A 22,291-nucleotide genomic window follows, 5' to 3' on the forward strand; every position below is an offset into this window, starting at 1 on the left:
CTCTTGCTGCGGGCGATTCCCTGATCCACCTCTACGCAGACGACACCATTCTGTATACTTCCGGCCCTTCCTTGGACACTGTGCTATCTAACCTCCAAACGAGCTTCAATGCCATACAACACTCCTTCCGTGGCCTCCAACTGCTCTTAAACGCTAGTAAAACCAAATGCATGCTTTTCAACCGTTCGCTGCCTGCACCCACACGCCCGACTAGCATCACCACCCTGGACGGTTCCGACCTAGAATATGTGGACATCTATAAGTACCTAGGTGTCTGGCTAGACTGCAAACTCTCCTTCCAGACTCATATCAAACATCTCCAATCCAAAATCAAATCTAGAGTCGGCTTTCTATTCCGCAACAAAGCCTCCTTCACTCACGCCGCCAAACTTACCCTAGTAAAACTGACTATCCTACCGATCCTCGACTTCGGCGATGTCATCTACAAAATAGCTTCCAATACTCTACTCAGCAAACTGGATGCAGTTTATCACAGTGCCATCCGTTTTGTTACTAAAGCACCTTATACGACCCACCACTGCGACCTGTATGCCCTAGTCGGCTGGCCCTCGCTACATGTTCGTCGTCAGACCCACTGGCTCCAGGTCATCTACAAGGCTATGCTAGGTAAAGTGCCGCCTTATCTCAGTTCACTGGTCACGATGGCTTCACCCACCCGTAGCACGCGCTCCAGCAGGTGTATCTCACTGATCATCCCTAAAGCCAAAACCTCATTTGGACGCCTTTCCTTCCAGTTCTCTGCTGCCTGCGACTGGAACGAATTGCAAAAATCTCTGAAGTTGGAGACTTTTATCTCCCTCAACAACTTTAAAAATCTGCTATCCGAGCAGCTAACCGATCGCTGCAGCTGTACATAGTCCATCTGTAAACTACCCACCCAATTTACCTACCTCACCCCCCATACTGCTTTTATTTATTTACTTTTCTGCTCTTTTGCACACCAGTATCTCTTCTTCCACATGATCATCTGATGATTTATCACTCCAGTGTTAATCTGCTAAATTGTAATTATTCGATTTATTGCCTACCTCATGCCTTTTGCACACATTGTATATAGATTCTCTTTTTTTTCTACCATGTTATTGACTTGTTTATTGTTTACTCCATGTGTAACTCTGTGTTATTGTCTGTTCACACTGCTATGCTTTATCTTGGCCAGGTCGCAGTTGCAAATGAGAACTTGTTCTCAACTAGCCTACCTGGTTAAATAAAGGTGAAATAAAATAAAATAAAAGGTACACCTCCAATTGACTCAAATAATGTCAATTAGCCTATCAGAAGCTTCAAAAGCCATGACATCATTTTCTGTAATTGTCCAAGCTGTTTAAAGGCACAGTCAACTTAGTGTATGTAAACTTTTGACCCACTGGAATTGTTGATACAGTGAATTATAAGTGAAATAATCTGTCTGTCTGTTTTTGGAAAAATTACTTGTCTCATGCACAAAGTAGATGTCTTAACCGACTTGTCAAAACTATAGTTTGTTAACAAGAAATTTGCGGAGTGGTTGAAAAACGAGTTTTAATGACTCCAACCCAAGTGTATGTAAACTTCTGACTTCAACTGTAATTGATCAGCTATTGTCAAAGCCAAAATTAGTATGACATCAGAGCATTTAAAGTATATGTACTGAACAAAAATATAAACACGACATGTAACACACAACAAGTGTTGGGCCTATGTATCATGAGCTGAAATCAAAGATCCCAGAAATGTTCCATACGTACAAAAAGCGTATTTCTCTTAGATCCCTGTTAGTGAGCATTTCTCCTGTGCCAAGATAATCCATCCACCTGACAGGTGTGATATCAAGAAGCTGATTAAACAGCAATATCTTTACACATGTGCACCTTGTGCTGGGGACAGTAAGTCCACTCTAAAATGTACAGTTTTGTCACACAACACAATGCCATAGATGTCTCACGTTTTAAGGGAGTGTACAATTGGCATACTGACTGCAGGAGCTGTTGCCAGGAATGTCGTTTTAGAGAATTTGATACTATGTCCAACCGGCCTCACAACGGCAGACCAGGTGTATGGCGTCGTGTGGGTGATCGGTTTGCTGATGTCAAACACAGTTGCATTTTTCAATGGCAATTTGAATGCACAGCGGTACTGTGACGAGATCCTGAGGCCCATTGTGACGCCCATTTCTTTAACAGTATATGTGACCAACAGATGCATATCTGTATTCCCAGTCATGTAAAATCCATAGATTAGGGCGTAATGCATTTATTTCAATTGACTGATTTCCTTATATGAACTGTAACCCAGTAAAATATTTGAAATTGTTTCATATTGCGTTTATATTTTTGTTCAGTATATTTTTTAAATGTTGCATTCTATGAAACTTTCTTTTTTCGCATGCTCAAACAGCTTACTATTTAGGATACAAGGATGGGTATTCGGACATGTGTTACGTCCGTCGTTAAATGAAGACTAAGGTGCAGGCATACATTATCTTACATTTTTTAATGTTCCACCAAAAACAATAAACAACTCAACGAACGTAAAGCTAGGAGTGCAACACAAAAAGACAAGATCCCACAACTGAAGGTGGGAAAAAGGGCTGCCTAAGTATGATCCCCAATCAGAGACAACGATAGACAGCTGCCTCTGATTGGGAACCATACTCGGCCAACAAAGAAATATAAACATAGATTTCCCACCCTAGTCACACCCTGACCTACCAAATAGAGAATAAAAAGGATCTCTAAGGTCAGGGCGTGGATCTCTAAGGTCAGGACACCCAAAAGTGCAGACTCCCGGCCGCAAACCTGAACCTAAAGGGGAGGGTCCGGGTGGGCATCTACCCTCGGTGGCGGCTCCGGTTCGGGACGTAGCTCCCGCTCCCTACGCTGATCCCTCCGCTTCTGTGGAACCAGACCGTGGCTCTGAACTGGGAACCACCGCTGAAGACTCTGGACTGCAGATCGTCGCTTGAGGCTCTGGACTGCGGACCGTCGCTGGAGACTCCGGACTGGGGACCGTCGCTGGAGGCTCCGGACTGGGGACCGTCGCTGAAGGCTCCGGACTGGGGACCGTCGCTGGAGGCTCCGGACTGGGGACCGTTGCTGGAGGCTCCGTGCCCTGGATATTCACTGGAGGCTTCGTGCCATGGATCATCACTACAGGCTCCGGGCCATGGATCATCACTGGAGGCTCCATGCCATGGATTATCACTGGAGGCTTCGTGCCATGGATCATCACTACAGGCTCCAGGCCATGGATCATCACTGGAGGCTCCATGCCATGGATTATCACTGGAGGCTCCGGGCCATGGATTATCACTGGAGGCTTCGTGCCATGGATCATCACTACAGGCTCCGGGCCATGGATCATCACTGGAGGCTTCGTACGTGGAGCCGGAACAGGTCTCACCGGACTGACGAGACGTACTGGAAACCTGGTGCGTGGAGCTGCCACAGGGCTTACCAGCTGGGGAGACATACTGGAGGCCTGGTACGTGGAACCGGAACAGGTCTCACCGGACTGGGGAGATGCACTGGAAGCCTGGTGCGTGGAGCAGGCACCAGATACACTGAGCCGTGGAGGCGCACTGGAGGTCTCGAGCGTAGAGCTGGCACAACCGTCCTGGCTGGATGCCCACTTCCGCCCGGCCAATGCGGTGCGCTCTGTGCCAGCGCATTGGCTGTGCCAGGCCTGTGAATGCTCACTGGAGACACCGTGCGCATCACCGCATAACACGGTGCCTGACCAGTCACACGCTCCCCACGATAAGCACGGGGAGTTGGATCAGGTCTGAACCCTGACTCCGCCAATCTCCATGTGTCCCCCCCCCCCAAAAAAAAATGTTTTGGGGGGGGGCTGCCTCTCGTGCTTGCTTTGTTGGTATAACTCCTCGTAACATCACCGTTCCGCTTTCGCTGCCTCCGTCTCCTCCTTCGGACGGCGATACTCCCCGGCCCTTGTCCAGGGTCCTGCTCCCTCCAGGATTTCCTCCCAGGTCCAGTCCCCCTGATCCCACATGGTGGGATCTTCTGTTACGGCTGTCGTCGGAATGAGACGAAGATGCAGCGTGGTAGGCGTACATTTTGAATTTATTAAATGAACACCAAAAAAACAAGAAAGATAAACGACACGTAAAGTATTGTAGCGCTAAGCCAGTAACTAACAAAAACAAGATCCCACAACAGAAAGTGATTCCCAATCAGAGACAACGATAGACAGCTGCCTCTGATTGGGAACCATACTCGGCCAAAAACAAAGAAATAGACAACATAGAATGCCCACCCCAAATCACACCCTGACCTAACCAAATAGAGAAATAAAACGGGTGTGACAACTTGGCCTCCTTTTCTCTCTTTCTCTCTCTCTCTCCCTCTCTCTCCCTCCACCAACCTCTCTCTCTCCCTCCACTCTCACCACCCACCCACCCTGCTTCTCTCTCTCTCTCTCTCTCTCTCTCTCTCTCTCTCTCTCTCTCTCTCTCTCTCTCTCTCTCTCTCTCTCTCTCTCTCCCTCTCTCTCCCTCTCTCAGGGGAGCCCCTCTGGCCCTGAGCCAGTCTCTGGTTGCACGTGATATTGATCTGATCTACCTGCTAGTCTCGGTGGTACTGCCTCAGGCCTACTCCAGCCTCTACACCGCTCCATACCGCATTGGTTCAGCGCTAATATTCATACTTGACTTGGAAAGATGGCTGGAATGGAATGGAGAATCAGTGACTAATATCATAGCCAGTCCTCAGAGAGACTGGGTAGAATGGCAGTCAATTGGAGGTGTTTTAGCAGAACATGCTCTTGCCATCAATCTTGTATCGATCCCTGTGTTGAAGACACAATGGAAGGGTATCTGTCAGTATGCGTTTCATTCAGTGTTCTGTTCTCCCTTATATCACATTTTGTGAGTGTAGTGTGAGGACATCCCGAGTATTTCAGACCCAGAGACACACACACACACCCTCTTTCACACACACCCTCAGCGTCATTGTTATGTCAGGAGTAGCGTGCTTGATCCTCCACAGGTTAACGACAGCTTGACAGGCTGTCGTGGTCTGAAGGTGACAAGACGCAGCTCCCTGCCGACACACTCAACCAACCTCTCCTCTCCACTCTTCCTCCTCTTCTCACCTCTTCTCTTTCTTTTCCCCTTTCCTCTCTTCCTCTCCCCTCCTTTCTTCCCTCATCTTTTATCCTCTCCTCTCCCATCCTCTCCATCGTGACCCTAACAGATGCAGAGCCCTATTCCCCGGGCTCCCCCCCACCCCGCCACCCAGTTCCCTGTGATGAATCGACAGGCCCTGTGATGTGCTTTCTCTGTGTAAGTGTGTGGTTTTCCTGGGCCTCTGATGGTGTATGGCTGTCGTCAGGGACTTGGATCCCGGGCTCTTACTTGTGGCTCTTTCTTGGGGCCTCTTGGGACCTTGCAGCAGCCAAAATAAATGATGTTTCCCATTACAACTACCTATCTGCTGCTGCTATGAACAGCTGTTTGGATCTGAGCGCCCGCCAAACATTGTTCTGAGTCGCGAGAGAGACAGGGGAAGAAAGGAAGGAAGAGAGAAGGAGCGAGGGAATGAAAGGAGAGATACTGTTGTTGGAGTTTGTGTTGTGGCAGTTTGCCTTTGTCCTTAAGGTGTCTCTGTGTTGGCCGGTGCCTCGCACTCATGCAGGCACATATCAAATGTACGTATGTACACACAAACAAACCCAGACGCATACACACACACACACACACACAAGGCATACCTCCCATTCCCATCTTCCCCCCAGATTGGGAGGTTGTGCACATTTTTGTTTGTCACACAAAGTGTCAAACACGCTTCTCTCCTGACTCAAGGACAAACAATATTTCGCTGCTGTGGTGGTGGTGGCTTAAAATAACCCACTTCAAAGTACCAGACCAGACAATGTTCATTTGTTTTACCTTTATTTATACAGGCAAGTGCATTAAGAATAGATTCTAATTTGCAATACATACCTGTCAAGAGGCGACCACAGCGGCGACATTACATTTGGGGCTCAACAATGTCACTTTTGTCCAAAATGACGGCTTATTTGACAGCATGTACATGGAGTCCAGACCCCTCCGGTTGACTTCTGACTCAACAATGTCACTTCTCCTCAAAATGGGGGCTTAGTTGACTGCATGTAGATGGAATCCAGACCCCTCCAGTTGACTTGTGTGAGTGGTTGCGTTGCTTTAGTTTCCCACAGCAGGATTATGTGTATGGTGTTTGACTTGGGGTGTGAACCCTTCTGCTCCCCTGCTCTGTGTTCATTTTCCAGCTCAACATCAGCCAGTCCCCATTCAATCTGGAGTAAGCCTGGTTCCAGATCAGTTTGGGCCTTATAGACGGCTCCTTGTTTATTGTCATGCAAAAAGGGCTGGGACCAGGCTACGTTGGAGCGGTTTCTCCAGCAGGTTTCTGTCTATGGAGTTTGTTTGCATTGGAATTAGCCTGGTCCTAGATCAGTTTGTGCTCTATAGCTATCTATTATGGTTGTTGTCATTCTAAACATACAAACAGATCCAGGACCAGGCTACGTTGGCGTGGTTTCTCAACCAGGTTTCTCCTGTATTGCATTTGGTTGTGTTAGGGATAGCCTGATCCCAGGTCAGTTTGTGCCTTATAACCGACTCCTATGGGCTGTGTCATTCTAAACATAGGGGAGAATGGGGTTTTGTGAGCCATGTCTTACATTCAGCATCACTACACCAAGGGGAATATCGTATTCTTACTAACAAAGATATCTACATATATTCCAGGATGTTGTGTATCCCTGGAAATAATAAGAATTCATGTAAACATAACAGTTTTTAAAACATAGCTTGTCCAAAAAAAAGTAGTCTCTTGGCACAACTTATCCCCGGTATGGGGTAAGTTGAGCACAAGGACTGGGTAAGTTTATGGTGTCCTGTGACAGTGGGTGTTGGTGCTGGTAGGTTAATGTTTAATTCATGGGATGGGGATATGATATAGGTATTGAATAGATATAGATCTCTGTTCAATATCACTTACCCTTCCATTTTTTGACCAGTTGTCTGGGACGGGGATGTTGTTTTGATGTGCCAATTCGCAGAGGTGGGACCAAGTCACTGTTATTTGAATCACAAGCAAGTCTCAAGTCACAAGGTCCGAGTCTCAAGTCGAGTCCAAAGTAGAATGGGGCGAGTCAAGTCCAAGTCGTGCATTCTAAGAGCAAGTCGAGTCAAGTCACACTTTTTTTTTTTTTTTAATCAAATCTCAGGTCAAGTTATTAAAACATCTATACATGCAATGGCCTGTTCAACTTCATCGCTTTGTCTATTTATTGAGGCTACCACACAGTCCTTTTCATTATTATGTCTACACCACATTTTGATTATGTCATAATTCATCTTCACAACAAATTCCAAATGCAAGCTTCATAAGTAAACAATACATTTCAAGCAATTTTGACATACCAAAAGACCAGTAAGCCTATGCTAGTAATTGTTGCTTAATGCCCCATTGCTGGTGAGCATGCAAAGTAAACAGCTAATATTCCCGATTACCTTATTTTTTTTTGGAGCTGCATATTTGTTTATGGTAATCCTCTCTCCCTACAATTAGACATTTGCGCTGCACCAGATCCTACAGCAAATCTGTTCATCAAATCATCAATCTGTTCACTAGGTCAGTGGTTCTCAAACTTCTTGAACCAGGACCCCCCCCAAAAAGGAGTGGTTCGAAGCTTGTGACACCCCGGCGCACGTGCCTGCACTTGCGACCGCGCAAAATCGCTGCGCAAATGTAGCCTGTCATTACAGCCATAAACGTGATGCACTTCCAAAACGCAAGATACAGAAATAAACAGCGTTTTACACCTGCATTTTGAACTGAACGTCATGCATGTTAGCAAGTAGGGATATCATGTCACGTTATCACGTCTCCGGAGTACAGAGTAAGTAGGTTCATATAGCCTACCTGTGTGCAGCGGAGGTTGAGGTTGCAGGATCGGATGGAAAGCATGATCAGTCTGTGTAGACGTTTTCTTCTTCACAAATATTGTCATTCATTTGCCAGAATATGTTACATCTTCATACCATAAGTATTAAAGGTAGTGCGATGTTACAGCTAGCTTTAGACATACAGCCAATATCCACCACTGAGGTAAACAATTGTAACCCACCCAAACTAGGCATATCTGAAATATGAAAATGATTAATGAATTCACCAGGCAGCCTATTGTTCTGGCAAAGATGCGCCCGGAACACATTGCTAAACTGTATTTTATATGGATAATATAAACGTAGGTGGGCTACTCTGTTTTTGCTCGGCTAAATTGGAGGAAATTAAAAAAGCGCTTTCTGGTCATTAATCTGAATATGTGCGCCGGCCTTTGCGTGCTCTGCCAATGTTGATGACTGGTCATTGGTCAACACTCGAGATGCGCGGAGATGCTTTGGAAACAGGAATTTGGTGCAATGCTGTAGGCCTATGTTAGTGACCAGATCGAATAAGCAAAAATATACATACAAATGGAAGGCTATATGTAACCTATTAAAATATGTGTTAAATGATAACCTCTTCCAAAATATCTGGTCACATGATTCATTATGTGTATGGTTTCCTTGAAACAATTGGTTCAGCTAACCCTTTTGCACACCTTACCCCACTCACCCCTACAAACAGATCTATGATCAGGCTCTGTTGGAGTGGTTTATCCACAATCTCTAGAAGGTATGTGTTGGAGTTAGCCTGGCCCCAGATCAGTTTGTGCCGTGTAGCCAACTCCTATGTTCATTGTCATGCCAAACATATAGACTGATCTGCCGCATCTAGGTCTGTGTATTGGGTTTGATTTAAGGTGCCGTGTGTTTTAGTGTGAACCGTGCTTGGCCTGCTCGCTCCCTCTCCCCTCCCCTGCCCTGCTGGTCTGTGTTATTTCCTCAGCCCTCCATCAGTGGGTCACAATTCAAGGCTGCAGGGAGCCACAGGAGACAGAGGCCTGCTCAGGCCAGAGCTGCAGCACTGGGTTCCCTCAAAGTTCACTTCCCCCCACTACCATGCAGTAGATGTGGGGGTATGGGTGTGTGTGGGGGAGGGGTGGTAGGTGGGTGTGGGTAGTGGTGTGTTTGTGTGCCTCTTTGTGTGTGGGTGGGGGTGTTTGTGTGTAGGGTGGGTGGGTGGTATGGTGTGGGGGGATGTGTGTGTGTCTACGTACGTGCTACATGAAGGGAAAGGGAGATGTGTGTTTCTAGTGTCAGTGAGCCAATCAGCAAGTGTTTCTGTGCTGAAACTGGTTACCTCCATTCATATGACATGTTATGTTCTTTTTTTGTGTCTGTGATAATGTGTGTGTCCAGTGTGACTGTTTGTTTCCCTTTTTCTCTGTGTGTGTGTGTGTGTGTGTGTGTGTGTGTGTGTGTGTGTGTGTGTGTGTGTGTGTGTGTGTGTGTGTGTGTGTGTGTGTGTGTGTGTGTGTGTGTGTGTGTGTGTGTGTGTGTGTGTGTGTGTGTGTGTTAGTGTACGTGTATGTGTCTGTGGGTTTGCACGTGTGTTTATGTGTGCATTCGTGTTTATGTGTGTGTCTGTGTTTCACTCTCCAATAAGCTGGCAGATGTGACCTTGAGTGGCATCCCCATGCTGATTTATCAAATGTTGTCTTCACAGCACAGTCTATTGTCACCTGACAAAGGCACATTTCCCGACTCAACAGTGATTGGCTATGATGGCTCAATGTCCTTCCACACACAATGCATCTGAAATGATCAGTGTAAGGATGAACCTGTTTGGGTTCAACAATCTCTTCCTATAGCTCTGTTCTAATGTTGCAATGGTATGGTTTGATGTCTATATTTGATGCACTAAATCAATGTATTTTCAAGAGTCTCCTCGATTTTTAATTGGAGTGGAAAAAATCTATTGGGGCAGTGTGTGTTGAAAAGTGTCGATTCGATATAAAAAAAGGGTTCAACAACATGAGTTCAGGCAAAGCATGAATGTTAAGAAGATGTCACAGCTTTCAGTTTGTCACTTATTTCATCGTTACATATCTTTTTCTTCTCGTGGCACTCTTCTCGCCATTGGCGAACCAAAGGTCAGATTCCCACCACGACCAGTATTGTCCAAAGGTACTTGTCTGAGGCCTGGTGTGATTGTTTATTTGTGCCTATTGTCCCTACATGTGACGAGTTTCATGTCTCTTACAAAGGGGTGAGGCAAACGAGGAGAAAACAAGTTTTGGGAAAGACTTTGACTTTGGCCATTTGAATTCGATGTTCTATCCGTCTCTTATCTCTAAATGGATTTCTGAAGTGCTCATTGGCTGGGGCTTTCAATTGAACGTAACCTTGAGTTCTTTTTTATGTCGGATTTAAGTGCCGGTATGACATGAGCAGGACTGAATGCAGGCTCCTCAATTTTCTAAATTGAAAAATCTCCATCCGATACTACGCCATTGTCCAGGCAATTAATGGAATGCTGAAAGAGGTTCAGGTGCTTAAAATAAAATAAAAATGTATCTCTGTTTTTTTCCTTTCCCTTTTTTCGACTTAATGACTAATAAGGATAATAAGAAAAACACAGCTTAATGCTGTAGTGTTCCTACTTAATGCTTATTTATGTATTATGCACGCATATAAATGAATAGGCCGTGTCCTTCGGTCCATTCCGTTTCAAAACCCGCCATATTTGTTTCTTAAGGTGAGGGTTTTGCATAACAATCAGCGCAATCCTATTCAAACGTTGGCCTATTAATTTAAGTCGTGCATTTTTTGGGGGTTTGTCTAAAGGGCTGCTAACAATAAAGCCGCAGTCGATGTTTCTCGTAAACTTGGGTAATTGGTCCTCAGATGAGTTCTGACATTTTTGGCCTCTTTCTCTTTCTTGTATTCAGTGAGATTTTCTTTTAAACATTAAAGCCTCTACCAGATATACTGTATCTGGTGGTTTTCTGGTACAGTATATGTAACTCAGAAAAGGCTTCTGACATGATTGTTCATTTAGAGGAGCAGTACTGTAATGCTGTTTTACTTTGCTGCCTACAACTTTGTTTTGGAGGTGGAGGGGGGGAGAAGAGTTTTTTAAATGTTTGCTTTGAGACACGATTTTGTATCTAACTTGTAATGCTACGACAGAGTGCGGCTTTTAAGGGGCAATATGCAGTTGAAACAATAAAGGGCCTCCCTGCCACTGTTTCGGTAAAAAGATTAGGCTGAAGAAATGTAACCACTCTCAAATTCATAGACAGAGCTATGGATGCAAGGAGTGACCATCCATGATATCAAAATAACAAGCTTATATTTTGGGTTCTGATGGGGGTACAACTATTGAACTAAAGCGCATGAGGCATGTCTAAGTTATATTCTTCAAGAATCAATGGTTACATTATCATTAATATATGGATGTAGCAACTGCAGATTGCCCCTTTTAAGGCACTTTTCTCGCAAAGATATCCAATCTGTCATCAACAGAACATTGTGAGAAACTCATGCCACCACTATGCGCTAACACATCCACTAAACTGCATATGTACCAACTAGTAGACCATGCCACTGTGGGGCTTTTTCATGGCAGGGCAGAGTGCGATATACCACACGGGTGGCGTAACACAGCGAGAACGGAGCCCTCCTGTAAACGCTGTGGCTTGGCTGCCTTGTGGGCCTCCGGGGTAGATAGAGGAGGCTGGGGAAAGCAGGACCAGATGACTGCTCTGGATTTTCACTCGTCCCTGTCTATTTCAAATGTCTCTCTTCTGTTGAGTGGCATCATCTCTCACTCTTGGAGGAAGACCAAGTCCTTTCTCCTTGCGGCCCCTTCTGGTTGACTTAGAGTTGTGGAGGTGCTGGGGAACATATGAGAAGAACTAGCCAACATGCATGATGTGGTGCCATATTCTTAAGTGGTTGAGCAAAGATACAACTCCGGGGTGTTTCGACATTGAGGGTGGGAGGGACACTTGTTAGAAACGGGCGGTGGTGTGTGTGCGTGTTAGAGAGAGGAAAACGGTTTATTTTTGTTGCTTTTGGCTATCTACTCGTTTGTTTATTTTTTCCCTGTCTTAGAGTTGGAGCTTAGAGTTTTTGCTACTGCTACCTTCAGGGATGCGAGTAGCATGCATTTGTGAGTCTTTTTACCTGAGGCTGCCCTTGTTAGTGCCTGTGTATAAATGTATATACATTATTTATAAAAATTCACAGGGAGTGAAAAAAAGGTTTAATACATTTACAGACAGTAGAGAGAACAAGCACTGCAAGCAAAGCTGGGAGTTAGTTAGTTTGCATAGTAGTAAGGGGGGTAGTAGACAGGTGCTTTTTGACCAGCATATGCAATTTCATTGTACTAATGATAATAATAATAATATTGCTATAACCACAGCTACTAATAAATATTTAATGTGTATATTTGATTGGGGTGGATAGAATTGAATAGTGACACATGGAATCGTCAGTCAGATTGCACTGCAATGTATGACGCTTGCTAGTACAACATCAGTCATTTTAATAATGACAATAGTAGACTTTAGTGAAGGTTATTTATGTATCTTTATGTGTATACAAAGATATGTCAATTTTTGCGTAAGGGGGTGATTTGTTTTAAAAACCGTGTCTTAAAGGGAAAATCCACTCAAACTATCGTTTGGTGTTTTTTAAATTAGTCTACTGTTGATACAGTCACAAAATGTTTTGCATGTCAGCAGTCAAGTTTTTATGATATTGGACTTTCAAGAAGCAAAGCGTCACCGGCCACATCATCATGTTGATGCAAAATGCATCTTGAAAAATGTCTCCCAAAAAAATGAGGCTGTATCAACAATGGACTAATGAAAAAAAAATACCAAAAGTGGATTTTTTTTGGTGTGGATTTTCCCTTTAACCACACACATACACACACACTCACACCACTCACTGTGCCTTCTTCCTCTTTTGACAGGATAACCCTCCCAAAGCCATGGAGGCCATGCTAGGTGGATGTAGCCTTCACGTACCCATGATGGACGTCGAGCTCACGTCTTGTTTCTCCCTCCCCGAAACCCTAACCCCCAGAAAACCTACGGCCTTGTATATTTAGACTAACCCGTCTGTGTCCCTCATTACTTCTGTCATTTTGCTGTTTCTTTTCTTCTTTGTCTGCTTGTCTCTTGAGGTGGTGTTAATTTGTCTATATTTTTTTAATATACTGATTCCACATTGTCTCTGTACAGTATGTCATTTAATTTGTAACTTTTTGTAATGTTTTGTTGAATGACGGACGTGTTGTTAATTAGGTAAGAGAATTCAAGGCTGTATAAATGCATATATCGAATGAATAAGGCAGCACTTTCTTTTACCAAGTAGTATGGAATAGTGATTTCAATGTCTCCCCCAAAAAATGTGTTTAAAATAAACATACAGTACTCTTCACTGTTAAAATAATCATTTTCACTGTACATAAAGGTGCATATTTGCTTAAAATGACCGGGAATGCAACTAAAAACCTCCCCATTAAATGAACCATGTTGCATTCTGATTGAATTAACATTACTCTGTGTAAAAATGAATGAACGGTAGAGTCACCTGCAGAAAGTGACAGCAAGGCGGTGTTGGCATATAATTATTTATTGAAATATGAAGAAAAAGTCCATCAGCTTTGAAAGAAACTCCCCAGAACAGGAAGTGGCAGGACAGGGTGTCAATATGGGGGGGGGGGGGGGGTGTGAGTGTGTTTCTGAGTGTGAGAGAGAGAGTGTTTGAGGACTTCCAAGGCAGCTGTAGAACTTTACCAGAACACACAGAATGAGATGGAGGACTGATAGAGATTGTCATTCAATACACACACTTAAGTACAGTAATGGATTCATGCCAAAATAAAAACATAAAAATGTATTTATTTTGGACTATTGTTTTTTGATATCAGTGGGGGGTTTTCACCAAAGTGCATCGCATTTCGTAATAACGTGCATCTATCGCGACTACATTTGTGTTTGTTTGTTTTGGCATGAATTTGCTTCCATAGTTAAGCAGGGGACGAGAATAGAAAGTACAATACTTCATGGGGTTTAAAGCCAAAGGTTTAGCCAAAATAGCTTTTTTTCTGTCTTTTATAAAACGCACTGCTCAGAATGGATACGGAATCAATTATTTAACCAACCACTAACATTGACAAAAGCAGAAATGTATGTACTGTAGATACCCCCAAAATATTTTTGAATCACAGACGAATGTGAGGTGGATGATGTGATGGTGTTGAAGTGTACGTTATAAGGGAAGGAACGAGCACAGGTTCCACGCTGTAAAAAATACTTGCGACTCAATACAACCCATAACGCTGAAGAGCAGCGCTGTAGCCTAATTGAAATTTGAAGGTTCCGATTCAGCTGACATTTGCAGCGTTTACCGTGAATGGAGTCTCCACGATTGCGGGAACAATGCCTTTACATTTCTATTGTGCTGTAGCGCAGGTCTTCAGCGCTACGGATTGAATCGAGCCCTTGATCCATTTTGACGTAGATGACTTACAAAATGTAGACAGGCGGACTGATATATATATATGTATGTGTGTATATATATATATATATATGTATCACAAATGTTTAGGGCATTATTTGTGTAAGACAACAATGTAATTCCACAAACGGACCTTACGGAATGCCAAACTTCTGGACGGTTGGGGGGGGAAAGCTGTTTGTTCGTTCAGTTATGACACATCACAGGTAACCACAGCTCACGGGACTGATGCAGTCTTTGGTATCAAACAAACAGGGCTGAAATGTGAAGCTAGTTGAAATTCAATGATAAGAAACAACTGATGCAAGGACAGTAACAATCACACCCATTAACTTAAATACAATACTTATATTTTTTTCCAATTTACAGCTCAGTATCCCATAGACATGTAATTTTTTTTTTAAATGACGATAATTTGTAAGATAATTGTTTTGTTCCTGAACTGCATCAATACATTTAAAAAAAAAAACAAACATGCAACAGTAAACACATATATTTGGCTTTGTCACCTTGCGCTTATAACACACAAGAACAAAAACCAGGGCTGGATTCAATCTGTATCGCGGAAGTATCGCAGAAGTTCTGCGTTAAAATTCAGAGGTCATTTCAGATTGAGCCGACACAGGCAGCATTTAGCGCGAATGCAGTCTCCGCGAGCGCTGGAACGTTGCCTTTCATTTAATTTGCGCTATGAAGCGGATCTTCAGCCCTACGAATTGAATAGAGCCCCAAGACGCAATAAATTATTTTCATTGTTAAGCGTAACCAGTGACACACATTGAAAGCTAGAACATTGACAAACAAAAACAATTCTAAATAAAACAAGTGTCTGAAACTGAACTCTAACACAATATGCACATTTTTTTGAATGCCAACAGAAAAACTGTTAGAAATTAAATGTCTTTAAGTGAGATTCCTTTTTGATTTTAGTGTCTCACGACATAATTAAAGGACTGGACAAAGAAACAAAGAAAAAAGTTAAACACTGTACACACCAAAGAAAGCAAACCAGAGGAATCAATTTTGTGTTTTTAGTTTTTTTAGGAAATCATTGCTTTGCAATTTGCCTTGTCACAGTTATCTCCCACAGGACCGCTTGAATGTAAACACCACTTGAATTATTCTTATTTTTATTTTTTTACATTAATACTTTATATATATATTTGTACATATTTTCATTCACATCTGCACGGTTAGCTAGCATCGTAATGAAATAAGGCAAGACTCACATAACTGTGACATCACAAATGTATAATACTGATACTTAAGGTTTTGTTACTTTTTTTGTTTGATGTTGTTCTGCAGCAGGCTTTGGTCTGTTCGGACAAAAGGCAGCGTTTCTCAAATCTAGAATCATGCTTTCTTTCCAGTTCTAACGAAAGGGATACATATTTTTGGGGGGGAGGGGAGCACACTCCATATCTGTCTATGCAACCATAAAATAGCCATGTAGAACATTCAAATAACTTATCTATGGTGTGTAAAACACATTTTACTGAGGTAAATGGTAAACACTGTTGATATGAGATCCTTTTTGGGGGTGGTTACAGGGTGGATTACAAAGAGGAGCCACAGAATGACCAAGAGGAGGAAAAAACGAATGTTTTCAAAAATAGTTTTTTTTGTTCTCTTCTTTTGTTCTGTCATGTTTTAATTCATTTTGTTCATCAGTTTTTTGGTGACTGGGGCTGCACATGAGTCTCTGGTCCGGTTCTGACGTTTTCACCAGTTCTTCGTTGCTGTCTGTCTGTCTGTCTGGCCTGTTAGCTATGCAGCTTCTTTGAAGCCACTGGCTAAAGAGACTCTTGTCCAGCTGACAGTCTGCTCTGGTCGGCCCAATGCAGTCAGCTAATACAATACCAACACTGAAAAGCATGGGCCAGTCTAAAGAGAGCGAACCACCCACACGCCTTTGGCCAAAGTCACTGCTCTCTTCTGAAACCCTCACCACAGATATCATAGGGTGGCTGGCACTCTTCATTGCTCAAAACCCTTCAACAGTATGGGAGGTGCAGAATACTCATGGTTTGCTTGTTTGTTACTTTAGTTACAGTCTGCTAGTCCTTGTATCACCTTGATGGTTTGTGTTTTTATTAAAAGCAGGGGGAAAAATGATCTCCCATGTACAGAGTCCAATGTACAGTTTTCAAATGTTTTTGCTGTTTCTCTCCGTCTCTCACAGCTTTACCCAGGGCCCCAGACACACCTGTCTTAAAGTAAAGGGATGTGTATGTGTATGTAATATGCATGTTGTATGAATTTGAACGTGTGTGCTTTTGCATATGTGTTTGTTTGTCTGTTTGTGTGTGTGTGTGTGTGTGTACACAGCATTTGTAAGTGTGGGTGTCAGTTTCTGCATGTGTTCTTTCCTGTTTGTGTGCCAAGGATGGTTGATCATTACGATGAAGGAAAAGGACTGATGCCTCCCGCCCCAGAATCACAAAGTCTAGCTCTAACATGGGCAGAGTTTGTTCTGAGTCGGGTAAGGGCTGGTGTCTCAACAAACAAAACCGCAAAAACTACTTCAGGGTCCAGCGTTCCGCCTGCAGTCTCATCAGGCTCTCTTGGCGTGTAGCATCTCGATGAGCAGGTTGTTGCAGGGCACGTCTCCGTTCAGGTGCTTGTAGTAGAGGTACTCCTCGGCCTGGAGGCTGATGGCTCGGATCTCAGGCAGCCGCAGGAGCAGCTGGCCAAACTTGTCTGTCTGCTGCGGGTAGTTGCACATGACGTAGTCCAGCAGTGCCGCGTTCACCTGCTCCTGGACGCTCTCCACCAGGTGGAAGTTCTCCAGGTTCTTCACGTCTGGAAAGAGAGAGGGGGAGAAACAGGAAACGGTGGTTAGCATTTGAAGGAAACCGAAATGATCAATAGCAACACATCACGTTGCGTATATTGATCATTTCTCAGATGCTGGGTATAAAAACCTTCATATATCACGAGTTGAGGATACCTGTACACTAATTTTAGGCCCTGAAAAGTACACCATATGTACACCTTCTCTTAGTGACATGATTGAAGAGGCTAACATTCCAACAATGGAAAGTCATGGAAAGCAACCAAGAAACTAAACTGAACAAAAATATATAAATGCAACATGTTAAGTGTTGGTTCCATGTTTCATGAGCTGAAATAAAATATCCCAGGTGCTGAGGAGTATGTCTGTAAAAAAGCCCTTTTGTATGAAAAAACTAATTCTGATTGGATGGGCCTGGCTCCCAAGTGGGTGGGCCTATGCCCTCACAAACCCACCCATGACTGCGCCCCTGCCAAGTCATGTGAAATCAATAGATCAGGGCCTAATGAATTTATTTCAATTGACTGATTTCCTTTCATGAACTGTAACTCAGCAGAACTCTTTTTTGTTGTTGTTGCATGTTGCGTTTATATTTTTGTTTGTGTATAAATGGACGATACATATTTACATTTAGTTCACATAACATATATTAGATTTACATTTTCAAAACTTAGCAGGTGCTCTGATCTAGAGCCTGAAACAAGTGAGTACCGTGGTACTGTAGATGCTTTATCCAAGACAGATTGAAAAAGTTTCCAAATTCGCCCCCTTCTATATTTCTTCGCTCTGGATTCTCTCAAGAGAATCAAATCGAAAGAGAATCAAATAAGGAAGAAAAAAAACTCTCCTCTGAGAAATTCTCCCCAGGAGTATATGAATGATGTAGGGCAGCATTACAGCGATGGAAGAGTCTTTAAAATGAGTCCTTCCCCATTTTTGTCCACTTTTGTGTGGACATGGCTACATTTTGAATTGAAATCAAACTGTAAAGAAAGCTACTGACCAGTGACACCTTTTTGTGTTGGAAAATATTTGAAAATATTGAAAGAATATAAACGGTTTACTATTAAAGTTATATATATTCACTGTTTCATACAGTAGTGGCTTTTCCATGTGGACTACACAGCTTGGATTCTGTGATAGGATCAGAAATAAATACAGCATGGCCACCTGGCTAAATGAATGTCAGTGCACTACATAGTAATGCATGCGCACCTAATGATAGGTGTCACAAGGTTATATTTAATCAAATACAGAGAGAGGTGTGTGCATGGATGTTTGTGTGTGCGCAGTGGCTATCTGTGTGTGATCTTTTATACATCTTTGACCCCTGGTTGAGTGGGCTCTGGGAGCCCCTGTGCTCTCTGTGCTGGTGGAATGTGACGGGTGTCCCCATATCTGGCTGACACACACACTTAGAACAGACCTCCCGCCCGTCTAGCCAACTCTAAGAACCTGAAATGATCTGCCTCCTCGCTACCGACACACACACACACAGGCTCCATTGCTGTGAACACTGAGACACACGCACGCACGCACCCCCCAAGACACATTTGGGCTGTGAAGCGGAGAGAGAGAGCGTGAGAGAGAGGAGGAGGAGATACATCAGCGCCTAATGAGGTCTAAAGAATGAGAAGTCATTCAAGGCACCTCACTCATTCTATGATGCTCTGCAGCGCTTTACTACAATGTGTGTGTGTGTGTGTGTGTGTGTGTGTGTGTGTGTGCCTGTGTGTACCTGTGTTTGTGTGTGTGTAAGAGTGTGTGTTCACCCTGACCCCAATGTGACACGTAGAGGCTAAATAAGGCCAAGAGAAGGGCAGGAAGAGAGATGAGGGGGAGGAGAGGCTCTGTCTTTGACAAATGACCCTCCAAACAGACATTTGCTTTTTCCTGCCTGCTGCCACTCTGTGGTCTGTCTGTCTGACCTCACACCAGCCTCATCAACATCTCCCAAATGAGCTCCAACCAATTGACTCGGTCAATAGAAAAGAGGACTGTGACTTATGGTGTTAATGTTAGGACATACATCACTCCGAGTGTGTCTGACACATGTCATGTTCATTAGGACACGCCTTAGCAAAACATTTAAAAACCGTTTGTCAACAGAAAACTAAAACTTAAGGTTACTTTTATAACCCCAGTTCTCTGATAATGTGAGTGAGATGTATCACATATGGGGATCGCCAGGATCACCAATATTCTCGGAAGGACCTATCAAAAGTGTCTGTTGGAGACAGACAGGTATAGTGGTGAATGAGGTGAGACCCTCATCTCCTTATAAAGGAGCCACACTCCAACCTTCTGGTCATTCTCACTTACTTACTTTATTGTCCCCATGGGGAAATTTTGTTGCAGTCTCATGTACACTTTTAAAGTGGCGTTTAAATACAAAACAAATGAACAATACAATTTTCATAACAGTTACATAGCAATGAAACGAGACTAGCCTGCTGGCTTTACTGGGTCGACAGGAACATTAACCCGAGCTATTCAGGAGGGATATCACACCTGGCACAAATTATTGTCTAGTTCTGTTTTTTTCTGCTGAGGGGTGCCCTATACCTGCGTCCAGAGGGGAGTAGTCCAAAAGTCCACGTACAGGGGGTGGCTTGAGTCTAAAATGATTTTGTGAGCCTTGCGGAGGGCCCTGACCATAAAGATCTCATCCAGGCATGTCTGTTTGACTCTCTTCCTTGCGCTCTTGCGAGCAGGGGAATGTGGTGATACATCTCACTCGAAAGTACTTGAAGTTCTCTTTCAAATACTTGTTTTGAAAGATCACATATGGGGATATGGCCAACTCCCGTACTGCAAAACATGCTCTCCAAAACCTAGGGTAGTCAGAACCCGAGAAGGTGCAACATCAGAACCGAGAAGGTGCAGAAACAACCCGTCGGGAAAAACATCATAACAAAGTGAGGGGAAGCCCAATACGTGGCACACAACACCTCAGTTTAATAAGATACACTACATGACCAAAAGTATGTGGACACCAGCTCGTCGAACATCTCATTCCAAAATGCAAGGCCAATATAGAGTTGGTCCCCCCTTTGCTGCTATAACAGCCTCCACTCTTCTGGGAAGGCTTTCCACTAGATGTTGGAACATTGCTGCAGGGGCTTGCTTCCATTTAGCCACAAGAGCATTAGTGAGGTCGGGCTCTGATGTTGGGAAAACTAGGCCTGGCTCACATTCGGCGTTCCAATTCATCCCAAAGGTGTTCAACGGGGTTGAGGTCAGGGCTCTGTGCACGCCAGGCTAGTTCTTCCACACCGATCTCGACAAACCATTTCTGTATGGACCTTTCTTTGTGCACAGGGGCATTATTATGCTGAAACAGGAAAGGGCCTTCTCCAAACTGGTGCCACAAAGTCGGAAGCACAGAATTGCATAGAATTGTATTCTGTAGCGTTAAGATTTCCCTTCACTGGAACTAAGGGGCCCGAACCATGGAAAACAGTCCCAGACCATTATTTCTCCTCCACCAAACTTTACAGTTGGTACTATGCATTGGGGCAGGTAGAGTTCTCCTGGCATCTGCCAAACGCAGATTCGTCCGTCAGACTGCCAGATGGTAAAAAGAGATTCATCACTCCAGAGAACGCGTTTCCACTGCTCCAGAGTCCAATGACCGCGAGCTTTACACCACTCCAGCTGAAGCTTGGCATTGCGCATGGTGAACTTACGCCTTCTGTGCAGCTGCTCGGAGATGGAAACCCATTTCATGAAGCTCCCGACGAAAAGTTGTTGTGCTGACATTGCTTCCAGAAGCAGTTTGGAACTCGGTAGTGAGTGTTGCAATCGAGGACAGACGATTTTTACGCGCTACATGCTTCAGCACTCAGCTATCCTGTTCTGTGAGCTTGTGTGGCCTACCACTTTGCTGCTGAGCCGTTGTTGCTCCTAAACGTTTCTACTTCACATTAACAGCACTTACAGTTGACCGGGGCAGCTCTAGCAGGGCAGAAATTTGACGAACTGACTTGTTTGAAAAGTGGCATCCTATGAAGATGCCACGTTGAAAGTCACTGAGCTCTTCAGTAAGGCCATTCTACTGCCAGTGTTTGTCTATGGAGATTGCATGGCTGTGTGCTCAGTTTTATATAGCGGTCAGCAACGGGCGTGGCTGAAATAGCCGAATCCACATACTTTGCATATATAGTGTATATCCCAAAACCAGAGCCCAAGAGGTAAAAGCCTCTGTAGATGAAGGCCCTTTCAGGCCCCTCTGAAGGCTGTCATAATCGGGTCGGATATCGTCGGAGAGGAGCCCATCCTCTTTCGAGGGTAGTTGCCTAACGAGTGAAGCGCATAACACCCATACATAACTTCTCGTTCAATCCAAGTCGATGCGCAAACCCCATGTACTGGACAACGACGGCTACGCACTTCTGGGGAAAGCAACAGACGAAAAGCCATGGGCTCCAAAGTGCAACAATGAGAAAAAGTTGACCTGGGCACAAGGATGGGTTAAGGTACATTTATCTGAAAAAAAAAAACCTGGGCAGAGACTGCGGGCGTGAACAGTGGCTGGTAGAGCACAGTCCACACACTCGCTTAAGGATGCCAAGGGCAGTAGCAAGGCAAAATATGGAGGAATATTACACCTCCACGCTTATCAGTGGCTAGTAGCTGCTGTGATAGTATATTGAGCACAATAAACATGTCCCAGGACAAGCTAAGACTTAGAGACTGGGTGTAAGCGATGTGCCCTCCTAGGAACAACATTACATGAATAAACTCTACTACTGTAGGGGCCTTGGCAGGCCAAAAAAAGCGTCTACAGGACTTTAACAATGACGAAACCTTCTCTCCGCCCCAAAAAGGTTTCGCAAGGAGCATAAGACCATGGAAAACAGAGTGTAGGCCAGAACAAAGTATTTCGTCATACCACTTACCAAGAAAAACCCAACTGTAACACAGAGAGCGTGCACAAGCTCTTCCAAGAGTCCCGGGCCCTATTCACTTGCTCTGTCGACGGAAAAGAGAGGGTAGCCAACACAGGAGGAAAATAACACGGCGTCACCCTATTTTCATGGGTGTGTCAGCTCTCCCAACCC

General features: G+C 44.1%; 2 protein-coding genes across 4 annotated transcripts in view; one reads left to right on the forward strand and one right to left on the reverse strand.

The window, feature by feature from the left end:
- Positions 1-13,441, forward strand: part of LOC129811096 (adhesion G-protein coupled receptor D2) — a 158,370-nt gene extending 144,929 nt beyond the window's left edge. Inside the window, exon 25 of the mRNA XM_055862263.1 lies at positions 12,882-13,441. Coding sequence (XP_055718238.1) covers positions 12,882-13,019 — 138 coding nt within the window. The 3' untranslated portion in view covers positions 13,020-13,441. The remainder of the gene's footprint in view (positions 1-12,881) is intronic.
- Positions 13,442-13,530: 89 nt separating this feature from the next.
- nr5a2 (nuclear receptor subfamily 5, group A, member 2) overlaps positions 13,531-22,291 on the reverse strand; it is a 106,912-nt gene continuing 98,151 nt past the window's right edge. For all 3 annotated transcript variants that reach the window (XM_055862266.1, XM_055862264.1, XM_055862265.1), the window contains exon 7: positions 13,531-17,236. In XM_055862266.1, the coding sequence (XP_055718241.1) occupies positions 16,989-17,236 (248 nt within the window). In that variant the 3' untranslated portion in view covers positions 13,531-16,988. The remainder of the gene's footprint in view (positions 17,237-22,291) is intronic.

Source organism: Salvelinus fontinalis, chromosome 14 (assembly GCF_029448725.1).
Source record: "Salvelinus fontinalis isolate EN_2023a chromosome 14, ASM2944872v1, whole genome shotgun sequence".
In the NCBI taxonomy this organism is placed as follows: domain Eukaryota; kingdom Metazoa; phylum Chordata; class Actinopteri; order Salmoniformes; family Salmonidae; genus Salvelinus; species Salvelinus fontinalis.